General features: G+C 39.3%; 3 protein-coding genes across 3 annotated transcripts in view; 2 read left to right on the top strand and 1 right to left on the bottom strand.

The window, feature by feature from the left end:
- The window catches only part of LOC108705643, a 182,613-nt gene that overhangs the window by 11,881 nt on the left and 148,831 nt on the right, over positions 1–21,901 (bottom strand). The window contains exon 10 of the mRNA XM_041563080.1: positions 5,044–5,214. Within this exon, the coding sequence (XP_041419014.1) occupies positions 5,044–5,214 (171 nt within the window). The remainder of the gene's footprint in view (positions 1–5,043; positions 5,215–21,901) is intronic.
- Positions 10,482–14,831, top strand: LOC108705644 (NADH dehydrogenase [ubiquinone] 1 alpha subcomplex assembly factor 4). Its single transcript, XM_041563088.1, has 3 exons — positions 10,482–11,099; positions 13,236–13,333; positions 14,403–14,831. Exons 1-3 carry the CDS (start codon positions 10,964–10,966, stop codon positions 14,700–14,702), a joined length of 534 nt encoding a protein of 177 aa, XP_041419022.1. The 5' UTR covers positions 10,482–10,963; the 3' UTR covers positions 14,703–14,831.
- LOC121393733 (putative RNA-binding protein Luc7-like 1) lies at positions 17,756–20,781 on the top strand. The gene is made up of 2 exons (XM_041563089.1): positions 17,756–18,066; positions 20,234–20,781. The coding sequence occupies exons 1-2, from the start codon at positions 17,808–17,810 to the stop codon at positions 20,383–20,385; spliced, it is 411 nt and encodes a 136-aa protein (XP_041419023.1). The 5' UTR covers positions 17,756–17,807; the 3' UTR covers positions 20,386–20,781.

Below are 21,901 nucleotides of genomic sequence, written 5' to 3'. Positions count from 1 at the left end.
GAGACTTGGGTGATCGCACGGCGCACATGGAGGAGAAAATGGGTGAGTTTGCCGATGCCCATAATGACTTAGCAGACTCCCATACTAAAACACGCTCCGACCTTGATCGCATGTCGGATAAAGTGACTGACCTAGAAGATAGGTCCCGCAGAAATAATTTGCGCTTCAGGGGCATACCGGAAACTGTACTCCCTAGGGATTTGGAGGCCCATATCACTGAGTTACTTCGGGTGATCTTGCCAGATCTACATGCACTGGAAATGGCTATTGATCGTATCCATAGGGTTCCAAAACCCAGAACAGCCCCTGATAACGTTCCCAGGGATGTCCTTGCCAGGTTCGTGTTTTATCAGACGAAAGACAAGCTGCTTTCTCTTGCTCGGAAGAAGGAAAATTGGCCGAAGCAATACCAACATCTTGAAGTGTATATGGACTTGGCTCTTGCCACTCTGCTCAAACGCAAGGCCTTCGCAGAGATCACGAGAATTTTACGATTTTATTCACTAAATTGCAGAGGTTTGAACTCCCCTAATAAACTAAATCAGCTTTTGCACGATGCCTACAAGGCGAAGGCCGATGTTCTCTTCTGCCAAGAAACTCATTTCTGTCACTCAGCTCCCCCTAAATTCTCCTCTAAGCGTTTCCCTCATTCCTATCATGCTTACGCTAAAAATAAGTCTAAAGGGGTTTCTATTCTCATCTCATCCAAATTACCGTTCCAGTTCAGAGGTGTGCATGCTGACCCCGCGGGTAGATATTTGCTGCTGAACTGTGTAATAGGAAATACATCGTATTCATTGGTTAACATTTACGCCCCGAATGAACACCAATCCAACTTTCTAGCAAAAATTCTCCCAAAACTCCTTCAGTATAAAATTGGAAAATGTATAATTGCCGGGGACTTTAACATGGTCTCGGACCCTAACGTTGATATTGTTAAGGGTCAGAGGGGCCCTATATCTCAGACACAGAGGAAACAATGTAGAACGTTTAGCAATCTCCTACATACCCACGGCTTAATAGATGTGTGGAGAGCGAAGAACCCACTTGCTAGAGACTACACTTATTTCTCCCCTCGCTTTGGTACCCACACTAGAATAGATGCGTTCTTTGCTGACCCTCAAACCACTACGCAAATCGTAAATGCCTGGATAGGGTTGAGAACTTGGTCTGACCATGCCCCTATTGGTATGGAGATTCCTGACTCTAATTCCCCCTCCGATAAATTACCATGGCGTCTGAACGATAGTCTGCTCCTCAAAGATGACAATAAAGCTTACATTGAACAAGTTATACAGCAGTATTTCACTTTAAATTCTAACGGTGAAGTAGGCCCCCAGACAGTATGGTTGGCACATAAGGTGGTTTTGCGGGGGGAGTTTATTTCCCTTGCTAAACGACTTAGAGTGTCCAGAGACGATTCTCAGTTGCAACTTGAAACCAAATTAGCATCTCTGGAGAAGCGGACTATCCATCAGACTGGTCCCTTGCAGTCCCAAGAAATTAAGGAAATCCGACAAAAACTCAATGACATTATTGCAGCTAAAACAGCCTATCGGCTGAAATTACTCTTTTACTCCAAGGGCAATAAAGCTGATAGATTATTGGCATCGCAACTGCGGAAACAACAAGCTCAGACTAGGATAAGTCATATAACAACTCCACATGGCAAACAAACTGACCCTAAAGTTATTGCTAATGAGTTTGCCGCATATTATGCTGAACTGTATAACCTTAAAGATTCTACCACTACACCGCAACCGACCTTGAGTATTATCCGAGAATATTTAGACAGCATTAACCTCCCTCAACCCACGCCCTCTCAGCGTGATATTTTGAATTCACCAATCTCAAGTGATGAGGTAAAGGCTGTAATTAAGACCCTGAAACTGAATAAAGCCCCGGGCCCAGATGGGTTCACTAACGCCTATTACAAAATATTTTCCCCTATACTCTCCCCCTATCTGCTTCAAGTATTCCAAAATATCATGGATACGGGGGGCATAACTCCAGAATATCTCCAGGCCCATATTGTTACCATTCCTAAGCCTGGAAAGCCCCCCGATCAGTGCCAAAGCTATCGCCCTATAGCGCTCCTGAACACTGATCTTAAATTGTATGCTAAACTCCTGGCACAACGACTTAACCAGATTCTCCCCTCCCTTATCGACCCGAATCAAGTTGGGTTTGTACTTCACAGACAAGGTTCAGATAGCACACGCAGATTCCATAATATTATCCATATATTAAAACAGCAGAAAACCCCAGCGCTCTTGCTATCTCTGGATGCAGAGAAGGCGTTCGACAGGGTCAACTGGGCTTACATGGAGGAGACTCTTCGGCAATACCAGTTGGGTCCAACCTTCCTCAAAGCTGTGCTCCCCCTGTACACTACTCCTACGGCTAAGATATGCACGGCAGGGGCCCTCTCGAACGCCTTCTCTATCACCAATGGCACGAGGCAAGGCTGCCCATTGTCTCCCCTCATTTTTGCACTAATGGTAGAACCGCTTGCTCAGAGGATTAGAGAAAATGTAGACATAGCTGGAATTTCGTGTGGTATGGCCCAACATAAAATCGGACTCTTTGCAGACGACATTCTGTTAAGCCTTGGGAATGTTGCAGTGTCACTACCCAATTTGTTTAGGGAACTAGCAACTTTCCAATCTGTCTCCTGGTATAAAATCAACCAGTCCAAGACTCAGGCACTTCCCTTTCACATTCCATACCCTAGCCTACAAGGCTACAAACATTGTTACAATTTGATTGGAGAGACACATATCTTACCTATCTTGGCCTCAAAATTCCTAAAGATCCGGTAGATATCTATAAGTTGAACCATCAACCCCTGCTGAAATTGATTGAAGCAGAATGTTTCAAATGGAAGTCTGAATCTATCTCATGGATGGGACGAATAATTTCTATAAAAATGAACATTCTGCCGAAAATATTATATTTATTCAGGACGCTACACATAGTACTGCCACCTAGGTTCTGTCCGACCATACAAAACATCATAAATAAATTTATTTGGGCGAATAAGCCCTCTAGGGTAGCTTTCAGTTGTGCTCAGTTTCCCAGAAACTCGGGTGGCTTGGGATTCCCTAACATAAGAATGTATTATAATGCTACGATGTTGGAAACTGTGATTCGTTTACACTCCCCGCGCGGGGTTAGAAATTGGGTGGATATCGAGTCTAATTTTGTTGGGGATCATAATCTGTTACAACTTTTCTGGCTTCCTAAGAGACTCCGACCACTTATTACTGGCATGTTGCCGACAACTCGGACTCTGTTACATATCTGGGATACCATGACCAAAAAACTTAACCTTACCTCTTTTCCATCGCCTCTGACTCCCATTGCAGCCTTGCACCGTTTGATCCCTAACATCAACCTCCAAACATGGATCACTAACGGTATCACTGATATTGGACATTTGTACTTTGCGAACTCCTTGCGGAGATTTGAGGATTTAGCTGAAAAATACGGCTTACCACTCTCTCATTATTACACTTACCTTCAGGTAACTCATTTCCTCAAGTCTCATCTCCCGAATGTGAACATCCTACGTCCTATGACTAGAATGGAATACCTTGCAGCAAAGCATGGGACGGTAAAGCCCTTATCTCAGATTGCTACCAACAGCAGCTCCAATTACCAGATGACTTCCTCTTTCCGTATATGCAAAAGTGGGAGGATGATCTCCAAACTCACTTTGCCCCTGGTATTTGGCAGCATTCCATATCGGCCCCCAAAGGTGCGACTAACTGCACAAACCACATCGAAACACATCTGAAAGTGCGTCACCGCTGGTACCTTACTCCGCAAAAGATCGCAAAAATACATACCCAATACTCCCCTTTGTGTTGGAGGCAATGTGGGGAAGTTTGTACATATATTCATATGTGGTGGCACTGTCCGTCAGTTCAACCGTTCTGGTCTGCCGTCTTTTCCTTACTAAACAACAGATTGGGCTACACCTTGCCCTGCCTTCCCCAAATAGGGCTCCTACAAATATATCCTGTGAACCCTCCTAACCTTAACAGGAAACTCTTGTTCCACATTTTCAATACTGCAGTTACGTTAATAGCGAAATCCTGGAAACAAAAGGAGACTCCGAATATACAGCACTTACTCCAACAATTGGAATTCAGGGAACATATGGAGAGAATGATTGCAGGAACGTTAGAGTCCAAACTCAAATGTAGCAAAATTTGGGATCCGTGGCATCCTCCAAGACTCTTGTGAGGTTCTGCCCTCTGCCATTGTTACTTCTGGGGGCAGTTCGATTATGGGGATAGGGCCATGTACCCTGCTACCTTGCCTAATATGCCAAATATGCCATGTACTATCTAAGGTTTTTCTTTCATTCCATGATGCCTTATTATTGCTTTATTTTACTTTCTCTTCTTTTTACTTTTCTTTCTTCTTTCACGTACCAAACAGTTTGCATATTGCTTGTATTTCGTTGTGCTTCCATTATGTACCATCGAGTCACGTGTTTGTTCTGTACTCGTTTACTACATAATAAACATGCAAGTTTCAAAAAAAAAAAAAAATTAATTTTGGTTAATTGTATGCAGTTGCATCAGGAACAGCAAAATTGCATCAGACTCATGACCCCTTTGTGACTGCAATGATGCTGAAGTTCCAGGAAAAATAATATGGGGATTGTGCTCAAAATTGCACTTTGCTCACTGCACTAGTTTAATGTAAATGAGCCCTAAAATCTTGCATACGTAATGCAATCTCCATATAGATATATTTTTTTCGGAATTCTAGATAAATGTAACACTTTCTTGGATTTACTACAGGTATTGGCTCAAAACCTTAGAACTAAGTTTCCACAAAGGATTTTATTTAATTTCTAGGAGGAGGATTTACAGCCAAACATTTTAACAAAATATGCTAAACGAATGCAAAGTTATATATGCTTCATAATTTGGGTTAGGAAGAAAGTTGTAGTATATATAAGACCATTATAGACGTATTCATTTCACATTACCATTCAGCTTACTCGTCTATTCAATATTCACATACCTGCCTTGGAACATTTGAATTTGGAGGGGGCGGCTGAATTCCAAGTTGATGAAATGTATTTAGTCCAAATGTGTAAACATATCCATCTTCCGTTAGAACTACTGTGTGATCCTTTGCTCCAGCGACCTGAGTACATGGATGACCACGAAGACCTTCCACCAGCCTAGGAACCTTGAAAATAAACACACATTTTGTAGCTAAAAATATTATAATTTCACATTTCAATAATGTCAGAAGCTTTTAATAAGACATGTGGCAGAAAATTAAAGGATATTTTTATAAGACTGAATATGGAACTGTATTGAAAAAAAAAGAAAAACATCTCATTGAACCCAAATTACAAGAATACAATACTTTAATTGTCCAAAACAAAAATCCACCTTTGACTATTGCAGCCCTGTCACGTGAGTTTCTTTAAAGGAGCTATGTATTCAACTGCAATTTTAAATGAATAGTAACAGTGTTCCACATTTATCAAGAAAGCATCAATTTAATAAACCATCCAGCTGCCTCCTTGCAGACCTCTTCTCCCCCGGCTTCTTGTTATGGACTGGTGTTAATGTCGGACCCAGCTTCTGTCCACAATATCTAGTATAAGCAATACTAAAGCAACTGGACTTGCTGAGTTATCATTGAAGACATTTCACTACTTATTCAAGCCAGGGGTACAGATGTTACAACAGCATTGTATGTAGCACACAGGTGGTGTCGAAGGCCCCCTCTCTGAAGAGTTACAATGTGCCATCGTGATTGGATTAGTGGAAGAGTTTATATGCTGAGGATTTCCAACACAAGCCAGTTGAACAGCTGCTCGGATGAGTAGTGAAACATCTTCAATGATTACTCAGCAAGTCTAGTTGTTTTAGAATTACATATACTAAATATACCATGACCTGGATGAAGATGAATGAAAATCTTCAGAGTCATTATGTCCACAATGTTTCACTAATGGACAGGAATTCCTTTTAGTGAACTGAAGGAGGTGGTGGCAGGTTTTTCAGCTAGCCCTAATAAGCAGGGCTAAAACAACTTCATGCCATAGCTTGTAAAAAAAAAAAAAAAAAAAAACCCATCATTCCTGAAATAAAAATAAATCCTTCAAGAGCAATAACACACAATACTGTTTGTCCCTCAGTGTTTTGTTACGGCTGAATGCAAGAAAATACCCTGCCATAGGAAATACTGAGAATTGCCTATGTGAAAAATGCATTTGCATGCTTATTTGAGCGTTTTGGCAGAGTGAATTCCCAGCATTGTCTACAGCAGAATATCTTCTGGTAAGAAGTTTCTGTAACAAAATGCTGAGCGACAAATAGCACCATGTGTAATTGCCCTAAATACATTATGTCCAGTTGTGAAATTCTATGTAGACCATACTGTTGATGCAGGTAAAAAATATTTAAATATTTTACTCTTCTGCAGCACTTTCATTCACAGACTGAAAATTTAAGTCATTACTTCTCCTGGGCTGGAATTTGTTAGAGCTGCCTGGCCCAGCTTGACTATGAACATGCTGGTGTGACCAAGATGAAGCAGAGCGAACATAGAAGACTGCTCAACACAGTTTTATGACAAGCCCTTTGACATCAGAGTGTTAGTACCCTATGTTCTGAAGGTTTAGATTTCGTTGTATCAATATGTACCAGTGAAAAACTAAAATACCGGTATGCTCTGGAACTGGAGTTTCCATAATTAGGATCTTCATGCCTTGAATCTACTAGAAATCTACTAGAAAATCATTTAAACATTAAATAAATCCAAAAGGCTGGTTTTGCTTCCAATAAGGATTAATTATATCTTAGTTGGGATCAAGTACAAGGTACTGTAATCATTTTTAAAAAATTGGATTATTTCATTATAATGGAGTCTATGGGAGCCGGCCATTCCGTAATTTGGAGCTTACTGGATAACTGGTTTCCTGATAACGGATCCCATAATGGTACTTGAAGTGAACTTTAGTTTGAAAGTGCTGTTTTTTAAAATTGTATGAAAAGACAGAAATTTCCTTTTGTTTATGAATTCTTCATAGTGCAAGGGACTTTATCCTTTCTAATGTACAACAGTCCGATACATCCTTGTTAAAGTACAAATTTAACTGAACTTACAAGCTTGCAACCTTTATTCTGCCCTTGACAGCAAGCACATGTGCAGGACAGCATCTGGCCTGTACGATTGACAGCTATTACACGTTCATAAAGAGCAAAGGATGGAAGTGATGCACTGATGGAGAAAACCCAGGTGATGAAGGCACTGGGAGGGTGCATTAAGAGAAGCCCAATGCACTTATACACTTATTGTTTTGATATGACATTTTGCATATTTATAAAAACATTGGGAATTATATTTTAGCAAAATATCACCGATATCACTATGTTGGATCATAATGAAATTCCATAATTTCCTATTAAGAATGATTCATTCTGTGCAAAAGTGGGGCTGAATTAATCTAAACAGTTTAATATAAGGGATGCACCAAATCCACTATTTGGGATTCGGCCGAATCCCCGAATCCTTGGTGAAAGATTCAGCCGAATACCGAATCGAATCCTAAATTGCATATGCAAATTAGGGACAGGAAAGGAAAAAGTGTAAAAAAATTCTTCTTTTGTGTTGAAAAATCACCTGATTTCCCTACCCGTCCCTAATTTACATATGCAAATTAGGATTTGGATTGGCCAAGCACAAGGATTCGGCCGAATCCTGCTGAAAAAGGCCGAATCCCGAACCGGATCCTGGATTTGGTGCATCCCTATTTAATATGCTTTTGAAATTATCTAAACCTATTTAACATTTTCTCATTTCAGACTTAAATACTGAAATTATTCAAAGTGCTGTAAGATGTCTGGTGCAGCCCCAATTCTTAAAGTCGTCTTAACATCATTATCAAGTAACAATGGCTTATAAGTAATAAGGGATGCACCGAATCCACTATTTTGTATTCGACCGAACCACCGAATCCTTTGCGAAAGATTCGGCCGAATAGCGAACCTAATCATAATTTGCATATGCAAATTAGTGGTGGGAAGGGGAAAACATTTTTTACTTTCTTGTCTTGTGACAAAATGTCACACGATTTCTCTCCCCGCTCCTAATTTGCATATGCAAATTAAAATTTGGTTCGGCCAGGCAGAAAGATTTGCCCAAATCCGAATCCTGCTAAAAAAGGCCGAATCCTGGCTGAGACCGAATCCTGGTTTCGGTGCATCCCTATACGTAATACATCAAGCATACTGGTTGTAAGAACTGACACTGAAAGAACACAATTGACTTGTTTATGGGCTACAATTTTGCACCAGGGACAGGACAAAAGGCAAAAAGTGTTCAGCAGTTACTACAACTTTATGGATGTGCAAGGGTTTACAGAATCATTCCCATGAGAAAACTGTAAAGGTTTCCTTAGCAATCGTTGCTAGGCCCTTTTTTACATTCAGCTACCTACTGAAAGTTGTACTGAGTACATAAATAAGTGAAAAATATTCTGTTTTTAAACTTGGAGGTTAGGGCAAGAAAGTAGAGTAATAATATATCGTACCACTAGTTTTGAAAACAATGTGTGGAGGTCTGTCTTTCATTACCAGATCCAACGGAGTATATCCATCTTTATCTTGAATGTAAAGGTTACTGCCATGCTATGAGAAGAAAAGCGACACTTAAAACCAAATTTGTTTTTATACAAGAAACTGAGATGTAACATTCTGACATTTATAGATTGATATTTAAAAAAAAAAAATAAGTATTTGGAAATATACACAGTATTTATAATGCAATACAAGTTGCTGTCAAACAGGAATTACCTTTATACACAAGGTTTGTACCTGTAATGAAGGTGCTGAATGTGGAACTAAAAAATTAGCATATTTAACAGCTTACTGTGGCTATTAAATGCAAATTTCTAACGTACAAAAAAATTATACATTTTCAAATGTTCACTTCATTATACATTTTCAAATGTTCTTAGCCAAAAAACATGCTGTCCCAAGCATTCTGCACAATAGATCCAATAGTTGTATAACACCTAAATGAGAAGATCCTGGCACAATAACTTAACGAAACATAAAGCTCAAATTGGAAAAGCCCGGGCAAGACTTTGCGAAATTATTCACATTCATTTATATGGGATTGTATTTCACTTTCATTCAATGTGAATTGGATACAGATATCATAAGAAGAATGAGCATCACAAATATATTATGAAGAACACTACAAAGTCAAAGTGTGCCATTAAAAATACAAGTTATTTCAGCAAAAGAAAGGTAAATTAACAAATTTAACAGTTAACTTTTAGTATGTCCAATTCTAAAAAACCTTTCAATTGGACTACATTATTTATTTATTTTTATAGTTTTTGAATGATTTGCCTTTTTCTAATGACTTTTTCCAGATTTCAAAAAAAGGGGGGTTACTACTATCCTCATCTAAAAACAAATGCTCTGTAAGGCTACAAATGTATTTCTATTGTTACTTTTTATTACTCCCGTTTCTAATCAGGACCTCTCCTATTCCAGTCTCTTCACCAAATGAATGCATGGTTGTTAGGGTAATTGGACCATAGCAACCAGATAGCCAAAACTGCACACTGGAGAGCAAATTGTCTCAGAACTATCTGCATCATACTAAAAGTTAACTCTATGAAGGTAAACAATCCCTTTAAGCAGCAGAAACTCCATAAGTTTTGAGACCTTATTTCCTATTACCATTTAGGTGTGGAAATGAATTAGTTTCAGAACATTGTAGGCCTGAACCACTGTCACCCTAATCAAGACTTGGGGTTAATACAAATCAGTGGGACACATTGTGGCAGTTTACAACACTCAATCATCCACCAGATACCCCAACATTCGGCATTACAAACAACAAGAGAGTATAGGCCTTCGAGATATGGCCAGACAAATATCATTGAACTACAACTCCCATGATTAAGCCTCGAAAGCGAATGCTGGCTGCAGTACCTAGTAAAAAGCCAATCCCGTGCATATAACTCTCTCACAGATAGTTTCCATTAGATAAATGCCCATTTCTCCTGTTCAAGATGGCACACCCCCTTCACAAAGCTGCCACCCAGAATGACAGCTGCTAAGGCTCTGCTTTGTCAGCGCGAGTGAAACCCAGAATGATATAGATGCTCTCACCAGTCGCTAGTCGAAGAGACAAAAGCTTGGTTGGCACGTAAAATCTACAAAGACCACCTCGGCCATTAGGCTACAGTAAGAACATAGTAACACTGCCGGCAGTCGTAGCGTTAGCTCCGAGAGCAACTTGTCCATTGACATAAGCTGCACTGTGATTGGCGGAGAACTGACAACACTACAGTGTCCATTTTAGGACATGTTCCTGCATAACTAATATTCCGCATGCGCTCTCCCTCTGTCGAACCTATTGCCTGCACATGTCCACACTCTGCGGGTTCCCATTGGCTATTACATGCTGGGGGTGGAGCCAAATAATGCAAGAGGCAAAACGGAGGAACACAGATGAAATACACTCAGTGTTAAAGCTGCTAAGGAAAACGGATAGAACATAGTTGAGATTTTGTGGAGGAGGGTTAATGCTCTGGATTCCGCAACTGAGATGAATGACGGCTGGAGTATAGAGAAGGAGGCATGGAGTATAGTGGATGAAAGGGAGTGCATGAAGTATGGAGCAGGAGGTGATGCCATAGATGAGGGATAAGTTATTGGAAAGCACATTGTGGAAGTTGAAACATTAGGGATGCGGAGTTTTGATAAAGGGAGAACGCAGGTAGCGCAATGACGGAAGTTGTCCTACAATGGACACCGTACATTCAGCCTTAGTACTGGCAACGCGCCCCTACCGACTGCCTTACGTGCTTCAGACAGGAAATCGTCAGGCCAGTTTGGTTTCATGTTCTGACGGAGCATAGCCAGGCACGCTGTGTCAGTGAGTGTGCTAATTAACAAGCATGGGGCTAAACTTAACACGAGCACTACGCAACTTTAACCTTGAAAATCGGGCTCATGGGCTTATTGGCAAGGAGAAGCCAAGGCCTGCACCCTCCCACCCGAAAACAGAGGATGCACTGAGGGCAACCAAAACACGTGAGTAATGGGGGGACATGTTTACTCACAGCAGCCTAATATTGGCATTCTCACTGCTTTTGTGGTTTTTTATGAGTATAATATATATATATAAACATTTACTAGATGGGCTGCTGTTAATGTCCTCTTCCACTCTGTATGACAATGTTACCTGAAGTGTGAGAGAAATGCATGCTGGGAATTGTAGTTCTTCATTGGTTAGAGGTCACGACTCGAGGGGTTTGTTCTCTAGTGTGAAATTATTCAGGCATCTAGCAAAGTAACTTATGTTTATTATTAGTAGATCATTCCTGTTCTAAAGCTGGCGCTATTAAGCTTTCATTGCTGGTGCTATTAAGATAATTCAGATAAGGTTATGATGGGTGTCCCCGTCACCACTGTGGGCTCTATGGCCAATTGCAGCTCTTGTGTTTGTATTTGGCCAGGAAAGAGCAGTTTTAGTCCTATGCAATCTACCTGGCTGCAGATTGAGTCAAGTACAAATTGGCGCAAACGATCTCCCTGCTTATAAAAGCTTAAGCAGCCCTTTATTAGGTAATTCCATGAATAATTTAGTATTTAGCTTTTAATATGATGTAACATAGTAATTAAGTTTGAAAAAACACGTCCTTAAAGTTCAACATTTTTTTTTTAAATCTGCCTGCCAGTTGATCCAGAGGAAGGCAAAAAACCCATCTGAAGCCTCTCCAATTTGCCTCAGAGGGGAAAAAAATCCTTCCTGACTCCAAAATGGCAATCGGACTAGTCCCTGGATCAACTTGTACTATGAGCTATCTTCCATAACCCTGTATTCCCTCACTTGCTAAAAAGCCATCCAACCCCTTCTTAAAGCGATCTAATGTATCAGCCTGTACAACTGATTCAGGGAGACAATTCCACATCTTCACAGCTCTCACTGTAAAAAACCCCTTCCGAATATTTAGGCGGAACCTCTTTTCTTCTAATGGGAATGGGTGACCTCGTGTCAGATGGAAAGACCTACTGGTAAATAAAGCATTAGAGAGATTATTATATGATCCCCTTATATATTTATACATAGTTATCATATCACCCCTTAAGCGCCTCTTCTCCAGCATGAACATCCCCAATTTGGCCAGTCTATCCTCATAGCTAAGATTTTCCATAGCTGTCACCAGCTTAGTTGCCCTTCTCTGTACCCTCTCTAATACAATAATGTCCTGTTTGAGTGATGGAGAACAAAACTGTACGGCATATTCTAGATGGGGCCTTACAAGTGCTCTATACAGTGGAAGAATGACCCCCTCCTCCTGTGAATCTATGCCCCTTTTAATACAGCTCAAGATCTTATTTGCCCTTGATGCTGCTGACTGGCATTGCTTGCTACAGCCAAGTTTATCATCTACAAGGACTCCAAGGTCCTTTTCCATAATGGACTTGCTTAGTGCAGTCCCATTAAGGGTATAAGTGGCTTGGATATTTTTATATCCCAGGTGCATGACTTTACATTTATCAACATTGAATCTCATTTGCCACTTAGCTGCTCAGATTGGCAGGTTGTCAGGTTCGTGTTGCAAGGATGCCTCATCATGGATGCTATAAAATAGCATCCAGAATATGAATAAGTAGGCATTCATATTCTAACACTATTTGCAATTGGTCTTCATTTTGTATTTTAATTATTTTTATAGTTTTTTATTTTTTATCCAGCAGCCTTTCAGTATTGACAATCAGCAGCTATCTTGTTGCTACGGCCTGGTTTATCCTAGTAACCAGGCAGTGGTTTGAATAAGAGACTAGAAGAAGAATATAAAGATAAGTGTAAAGTAACAATAAAATTGTAACCTCACAGAGCTGTTAGTTTTTGGCTGCTCTGCTCGGTGATCCCCATGTGACAGCTGAAAAAGAGGATAGAGAAGACCAATAATTCATAAACTATTTTAAAATGAAGATCAGTTGAAAAGTTGCTATGAGTTTGGTATTTTATAGCATACTAAAAGTTTACCCAGTAGGTTTTGTTTCCCTTCTAATAAGACTGACACCTGCAGACATTAAGTATCGTATAAAGGGGCTCATATATTGTGCTAGTAGTGTGTTTACATATGTAACAAATGGAATCCTTTATTGCTGATTTTCTTGTATAATATTTATTTGGGGTGCATTTTTTATTTTAATCAGATCACCCAGACATTGAAGATAAAATCCGTAACAAAGATAATCTGCTTCTGACAAGGCTGAAAGAAGTTTATGTTGACTCCAGTGACCCATCTTCTGAGGTAAAGTTATTTAAGCCTTTTTTTTTTTTTTTTTTTTTAACTCCAGCCAACAGATTTTTTTTTTTTTTGTTTTGTTTAACTATACTTCAGAACAAAATTCTCTTCCAATATAAACTCCATGCTATGTGTGTGTATATTATATATGTGCAGTATATTGTTGCTCCCATAAATTTAATTAAGTGACAGCAGCACAGAGCATGTGCAGTGAATCAGCAGAACATAAGATGGGGAGCTACCGGGGCATCTTTGAATTCACAAATCTTCACTGCTAAAGGGCTGGGGTTGCCTTGGGCTGGTACAGAGTTTTCGAAAAAATAATGTGCAGCATTTTAGCCTACTTCTTTGTAGGACAGTGCAGTTATCTACGAACGGCAGCACCAGACTGGGGTATCAGGTAAGTGTTTATACTCACTGGAGATGCCTACCCCCCCCCCCCCATCTGAGTGATTAATCATTTCCTTCTACTTTGCTTTAGCTTTTCTGTTAAAGAAGAAACCTGGAGTAATAAACAGCATGTTGTACAATGTGTAAAGGAATTAGTGCAGCTACATCATTGTGATTATAATGACTTCTCAGCAAGCACCATAGAGCGATCCTCTTCTTCTGCCTCTTTCCTGAACGGCTCCTGGCCAACGTGCAGTAGAATGAAAAAGTCGACATACTGCGCATGTGCAACCACGTGATGGAGGAAGACGATAGCTCCATGGTGCTCCCTGAAAGTATCTCAAGTCATTGCAATTTACTACTAACAGAGCCCATGATATCAGGTAAGTCATTAGAATCACTGGGGGTGCCTAAAATTAGTAAATGGCATGTTATGGAATATGTAGAGGGATTTATGTAAGTATATCAGTTAAATGCCCCTTTTAACTGTGCATTGAAAATCTGATCGGTTCTTCTGATGAACTGCCCTGAAGTAGCTGTGTAAGTTCAGAAAACAAGCTCATGCCTTGAATGTTTTGAGAAAAACCCTGGAACTTGAGTGTATTTGCTTGGTAAAACATTAAGCCAACAATTGTTACATTTATAAAGAAATGTGATATTAATATATTTTTAACCATTTAAATAGGTACAAACCAAAGAGAGTGCATCTGCGCAAGAAGAGCTAAGACTTCCAAAACTCATTGTGAATCGAGAGTCCCTTATGGATCTGGATGTAGAGAGTATTCCTAAAGGAAAGATTTCTGTGCTTGAGGCACTGACACTTCTCAACAACCATAAAAATTCTCCAGAAATCTGGACTGCTAAGAAAATATCAGAAGACTACCACTTAGACTCCAAGAATACCCAGGCACTGCTGGAATACTTTATACCTTTCAACGTGAAAATCATTCCACCCAAAGACAAGAAGCAAATTACAGACTCGTAGAACACCGGAACTTAATAGCAGAAGGCAATTATTTATATTTATTTGAGAACTCTGATCTGATGAATATTTTGTTTTCTTTAACCCTTCTTATCTGTGATTTCTTGCATTAAAGTCTTTGTGGTAATTGGATAGTCTGTCCCAGTGTACTGACCTTACTGCATTCCATGCAAACTAGACTTCTTGCATCCCTTCTTATATATTTAATCTTATACCATATGACACAAACCAATAGAGAGATCCGTTATGTACTTGCTTACCACTTTGTACATTGGGTCCGGGTGCTCAAGCCCCACACCTTCAACTTCGGGAGCCATACATGGAACACAGAAAAACAGGCTGGCACTTTCCAGGCCACAAACATGAGTAAAGTCAAAGCAGCTCAGTTGAGTAAAAAACATTCTAGTTTATTTGTATCAGTACATAATTGTAAAAAGATTTAAACATTTTGTGCCTCAGCAGTGAAATTAATCATAGGCTTATCTTATACCATCTCAAGACATTTCCCAATATTGATATTCTGGTCAATATTTTTACGTAAATTATGGGGCTTAAGTTTCATAAACTAACAAATCAACACATTTTCAACTGTGTTCTGTAGAACATGAGAGATCATCTGAATTGTAAGTTATTCTATCCACTGAATACTTAATAAAATAGCCTAGAAGAGGATCTGTTTGGCAGTACACCTGACTTTTAATCAACCAAAAATTGCTTCCAAACCAGGAATTCAAAAATAAGCACCAACTTTGAGGCCACTGGGAGTATTCTTCAGAAGCAGGCTTCATAGCATCTGGCAAAATGCCTGTGGCCACTCATATTTTATTTAGAACTGTTGTGTCCCCTTGCTTTAACCCTTTAGATCTTAATGCCCATCTGTCACTCAGGGGCTTCATTATCTTAGCTAATTCTTTACAGGTGCTCATCTTCAATGAGAAGAGACAATACCGAGCACAATTATAGGATATCTCTGAGACAGGTGCCTTACTTTCATTACTGCAATATTCATTATTAATTATATTTATTTCATATGACTGAAAAAGTTCTAAACTGTGGTATAACAGGGTTTCTTAAAGAAATTATACACTTCTCCATATGCTACTGCTAATGAATTATTATAGATGTTACAGGTAATGGTGTTGTACCATGTTAGCTAGTCAGAGTTATCGAGTAAAAGTTTTGTATGAAACATTACAAAAGTTGTATTACAATGATACTTTAATTGGCTAACTATGATTAACAGTAGCATATGGATATTCCTTAACCATGTTTAAACATGTCCCAGTTGGGGCCTGTGCTAGTAATTTAATTTTCATTTCAGAATGCACAAAATGCATGGTTTCATTTCTCTTTGTAGAATCAAATCTTTGCCCAAACACCATAGGCTTTACAGACGGAAAAAGATCAAAGTGAATGCAAGGGATATATTTTATTAAAAAATGTTTTTCAAACACCTTGTTTTTTTTTCAAATTATACAGTATCTTGGTATTCTGCAGATCAGGGTCCCATAAATAGAAATATCAGGCTTCAGGTTTCCTACACTAACTAAATGTGGACAAAAAGAAAAAAACTCCAGTCAACATGACTGATTCAGCCATGTAGCAATGCCATTTGTTGTCTCCTGCTGGGAACTTTTAGTGCTGTCATGTGCCGTGTGACTTTTATAAAGCTGTTTAGGTACATCTTCAAATATGCAACCTAAAAAAATTGTAGTATCATTTTGTTTCAAAAAAACAGTTTATTGTACAATATGAATTTGCATATTGATTGTCGCTATTTGGATATGATGTTTTCTGAAATGGGGAAGTGCAATATAGCCTTATGAATCATTGTAATTACATATAAGGTTATGAATGTTCCTTTTCTTTTGGAAGCATTAGGTAATAAAGCTCTTGTTTTTAAACATAAATTACCGAGTGCAGTTTTATGAGGTAATATTTTTCAGATTAAATATACATTCCTCTCAGATGTCATGTAGGACCGCTAACCTTTCCCATAAGCAGTAAAATGTGGTACTACTGGTCTGTATAATTGATTAAAGCATACATTTTCAGCTTTAAAGAACATCTGTTTAATATTGGTCATTTACACAGTAAAAGGATGGAAAATATGCGAAATATGGACGGAAATCAACATGTTTTGTGGCCACTTGCACCCAGCCCTGCACCATTCTACATTGTCTTACAGACCTGAATGTTCCCTATGAATATGTCACTACCTGCATTTGGCTGTACTGTATTCATGAGTGGCAAGTGGAGGCTCTGCCAATCCCCTAACCTGGTGGGTGCAAATTTGCAAAACCCTTAGAATCTTCAGGGCCCACTTTAAACATCCTATAATGCTCGCGTGTTAGTGATCTTAGTAACTGACCTAACCTTTATCGCCCTAGAAAAACTTATGCCACTAGAGTGATATTATTTACAACACCTTACATCTCACTCTCAGTCACTAGGGTCAAGTGGCCAGAAGGTTACCTGAATTCTTTATTCATGTCTCCACTTCCTCCTTCTAGGTAGGCAGAAATAAATAATAATGGCAGTCTGAACTGAAACCTTTTCAGTTGCTCAGTGAACAGAAAAGCCTGTTTATATTGAATACTAAACATAATAAAAAAGCATTTTGTGTATATTTGCTGACCCATAGGATTACCTGACATCTCCCTGAGAACTAAACTCAACAACACTGCCCAGTCTTCACAAGCAATTGCTGAGTTTTCTAATTCTGGATGAAAGTGAATGTTTCACCACTGCCTACTATAGGAAATACTATAGGAAATATTGTTTTCCTAATTTATTTTTCTATGATCCCATCTGATGTAGTGATAATAATGATTTTCCTCAGATATGTTTTCCTATTATACTATGCTCTATTAATCTGCATCTGGCCTGCAGTGTACATGTGCTGTAACATTCAGGTGCAGCAAAATGGCAGTTGGTCACATGGTATGCGCACTTCCTGTTATATACCCATGATCCCTTGCAAAGTAACAGTTGGTTGCAACGACCCTTGGTTGTCTTTGGTGCTGCACCAGCATTTGGAGATTTTGGAGATTTCAGCGACTTCCAAAGCGATTTTTTTTACAGTGAGAAGAAAAGAACTTATCCAGGATGGACTCTACAATCAATATGATCAAGCAAATAAGATCTCAGCTTGAGGAGGACAGCAGGATGGAAACACATGAGAGGGTTAAGAGAAAGAGGGAGCAAAGCCCAGAGATAAACAACAAAAGACCCCACCAAAAGACAGAGCGAACAAGGGAGAGGAGAAGGAGGAAGAGGGAGAGGAGGAGACAGAGGCTCTTGTATGAGAAGAATGAAGAGCAAAGGTGGAAAAGACCAAGAAGCAGCGACAGGGATGAAGCAGAAGGTAAAAAGGATCAGACTATCCCATAACATAGTGTAACTGTCTCTAACTGTCTCTTCAAGCTTGTTACCTATACCCATGGCTATTAGCCACAGGACATCATATTTTGACCTCATTAGCAAAGGCAAATTCCCAGCCTGACTGTAACATGGTATTTAATGTATTAGATACAGTGACATTGGAGCACAATCACTCTAAGGGAAAGCTGTCACTGGTCCATAACTGACATAAAAAACAGTTGCAAATGCCTAGCATTAAACCTAGCATTAAACAGTTTGCCTCCTCCAGTTATCCACTTGTGTCTGTCTGACTATATATCTATCAATACCTATTTATCACTCTAGCCAACAAATCCTGATCCTTCCTATGAATCCCTCATTCAGTCTCACTCCTGTGTTGTTCCCTAAGGAGCTGTGATGCCCATTTCAGTCCTTCTAATGGTTACCATAGTGTCTAGTATAATCCTATGTATGTGAAGGGGGAAATTAAAATGTAATATAAGCTTTATCATACTGGAATAAGAATCAATTAAATGCTGCATTGTTTCTGAAACAATTAAGTTTATATTCACTATCCCTCTCTCAGCATATCTTTCTATTTATTCTGTCTTCATACAGCAGTTCAGTTCAGATATTCATTGACAGTTAGATCCAATATATCTTATGGGGGGGGGCTTCCTTTCCTAGCAAATGTATTAGAGTTCACTCAAATAACTGATTCCAGTACAAACACTAAAAAAATAACTGCCTTTTGCACAAATTCTGCATGTAGAGATACAGGATTTCTAGTGATTTTACTAGAATGAGCTCTAAGACATTTTCTAGGCAAAAGGAGCCCCCCCCCCGTTGGATCTAACTGAATATCTGACAACCAACTTCTGCATAAAGAAAGACTAAAGAGAAACAGATGCTGAGAGAGGGATAGTGAAGATTAACTTGATTATTAAAGAAATGGTACAGAATTTTTAATTGATTGTATTTAGAAAGTTTCTAATTTCAGTATGCTGAAGCTTGTATTAAATTTTCATTTTCACGATAGTTCCCCTTGAAGCAAACCCGTGCCTCTCCTATCATTTGTAGTATAACCTCTAGATTGTAAGCTCATATGGGCAAGATGTTCTGACCTAATGTCTCCCTTTATGCTTGTTCTATCCTTTGCCATTGCTTTTGTTATGCTGTTTGGCCAATAGTATGGTGGTACCGCATATGTTGGTGCTTTATAAGTAAGTGATAATAATTATACAGATTCTTCTGGGGTTGAGCACTGTAATGGTTAAATTGAGCTCAGGAGGTTAGGAGAATAAAATATGATCAGCCAGCTAGAGTTTCTATGGGAACCAGCAATGCTATCTCTTCATTGGCTGTTAGACTGGAGGCTGTGTTAACCAATCTGAGCTGAGAATAAATGAGCATGCTCGTGAGCCAAATGTTAGGCACCCCCAAGTGATTGTATTGACTTACCTGACACCCCAGGCCTGTGCTCCTATCAGCAGAAAACTGCACTGGCCCAAGGTTCTTCTAGTGAGCACCATGGAGCGATCATCTTCCTACTTCTTCACTCTTTAAATCTCCTGGTGCAGATGCATGTGCAGTAGAACGAAATAGCTGGCTTTTTTGTTAAAGCTCAACCTTTCGATCTACTGTGAATGCGCACCTGCGAGAAGAAGCCGGAAGAGGATTGTTCCGTGGTGCTCGCTGGAAGAATCCCGGGCCGTTGCAGGTTTCTGCTGATAGGAGCACTGGCCCAGGGTGTCAGGTAAGTAAATACAATCACTTGGGGATAACTAACATTTGGCACCCCCAAGTGGAATATGACATTTCTTCTCCTTTCAGTTATCACTATATTGTATAATTTTAAATTATGACCAGACCTTTTATAGTATATACCACATCCACCTGTTCCTTGGTGAGGAAAAAGAGGCATTTGTGTATATTTCCTTAAATTTTGTTTTCAGTTTCTTATTAATAGATCCTCAGTATTATGGCCAGCGCCAGGCCAACCCGGGAAGGGGCCCTAGGCTGCCTGGCCGGGCATAACGCCCACAGACGCACAAGCGGAAAGTCCGAATGTGCGCATGTGCGGAACCCCTACTTCCGGTTCTAATTATGGCCATAAGATACGTATTACATATTTACAATATAAATTATTAACAGAATTTCTTTTCTAACAGAAGGAGAAAGTGCCTGGAAGAGACCACACATGGATGAAGAAAGATGTGATCCACTGGACATTTCCAGCTACAATTTCCATCACGAGCTGGGCAATGGATCATTTGGCAATGTGAGCAATACATGCATGTTTTACTTATCTGCCATTAAATAAAGTACCTATAGTTAACAGTCAAAAACAAAGGCCCAGGGTTTGATCATCTATTTTTTTCTACAAATACTGGTGTAAAGGCCATACAGGGTTGTCACTAGAACTTACTTTGCCCCATAAGTCTTTAGAACCCCAAAGGGGCCTAAGTTTTTAGCCTGACTGGAACCCTTCTATGTGGGTGTGCCTGTGTGTTTTTTTTAAAAATGCATCTAAGTTGCTTCCAGTTTAGTGAAACTGGTCCTTTGCCCTTTATCCATTCTTGGGTATCCCCTACCTCTAAAGTGGCCTGTGATTGTGGAATTAATTTTACCCCCTTTATGGCAGCCCTGGATCTAAATCAGAAGTCAGACAGAAATGCCTATTGATAGGAACTCAGGATGGCAGGCCTTATTTATTATTTATGTGGAGCAAATCAGTTGGCAGAGGATCTCTGTTGCTTATTGAATTAAATATTCTGTATATCATTTTTATGATATTAAATATTTTATTGTATAAAATCCGAATGTGAGAATCAAATACTTTAAATTATTTGCACATTGTGATGGTTTTCTATCATTTATCCCTTCTCTTTTTTAGGTTATGTTAGCATCATTGCCCAACAGAAAAAAACCAGTGGCAATTAAGATCCTTAAGAAAGAGAACATCGCACTTAAAGAAAGATATGAGACTGAAGTGAAGGTGATGAAGCTGGCTTGGAAATGTCCTTTCGTGTGCAACATCCATGCAGCATTCCAAACACAGGTACAATTAAGTGTCATATTGCAGTGAGGTGTGTTGATGTAGTGGCCTCTTGCCAAGAGAACATACAATTTGCTTTAGAGGGGAATATCCCTATGCGAGTCTCACAGCAAATTTATACCTGAGTTCAGATTGAGAGGAGGCCTACTTACTGCCGCAGTTGTCTTAAATTACTGTTTTTATTCGAATACATGAAAAAGAACTAAAAGTGTTTGCTGACTAGAAAATTCAATAGTTCATCTTGGCATTGTATCTACCCATCATTACAAATGAGGTATTGGGTCTCTTATCCAAAAAAACGGTTATCCAGAAAGCACAATATTGCAGGAACGACATCTCCAAATAATGCATTTTAATCAAATAATTGAAAAATTAAAAAAGAATTTCCTTTTTTGCTGTAATAATACAACAGTACCTTGTGCTTGATGGAAACTACGTAACATGAATCCATAGTGGTGGCAAAACAATCCTATTCGTTTTTCTTTTTAATGTTCAAGTTATTATTTAGTAGAGATAAAGAATGTTGATCCAAATTACGGAAAGATTCCTTATCTGGGAAGCCCCAAGAACTATATTTGCATAATGCATCACTCCTCACACAGGAGTAGGTCCGACTTATGGTTCCAAAGATAATTTGTCTGATTCTGCTGTACCTGCCCTATTATGGCTGAGCTACACAGCAGGGTTGGAGGTTGATCTGGTCCTGGTTCCAGGGCAAATGCTCATAGTTGGTGATCAGCACCAGGGAGCAGAATTGAAGCAGAAGAACGTTACAGTCACC

This window comes from Xenopus laevis, chromosome 5L, assembly GCF_017654675.1.
Source record: "Xenopus laevis strain J_2021 chromosome 5L, Xenopus_laevis_v10.1, whole genome shotgun sequence".
Taxonomy (NCBI): domain Eukaryota; kingdom Metazoa; phylum Chordata; class Amphibia; order Anura; family Pipidae; genus Xenopus; species Xenopus laevis.
Note: the sequence above shows the minus strand (reverse complement) of the source record. Positions and strands in the feature narration are given on the sequence as shown.

Coding starts and splice junctions, on each gene's coding strand:
- LOC108705644 (XM_041563088.1), top strand. CDS start 10,964: ATGGGGCTAAACTTAACACGAGCACTACGCAACTTTAACCTTGAAAAT. Junction 11,100..13,235: donor ACTGAGGGCAACCAAAACAC/GTGAGTAATGGG, acceptor TATTTTAATCAG/ATCACCCAGACATTGAAGAT. Junction 13,334..14,402: donor CCAGTGACCCATCTTCTGAG/GTAAAGTTATTT, acceptor CCATTTAAATAG/GTACAAACCAAAGAGAGTGC.
- LOC121393733 (XM_041563089.1), top strand. CDS start 17,808: ATGGACTCTACAATCAATATGATCAAGCAAATAAGATCTCAGCTTGAG. Junction 18,067..20,233: donor CGACAGGGATGAAGCAGAAG/GTAAAAAGGATC, acceptor CTTTTCTAACAG/AAGGAGAAAGTGCCTGGAAG.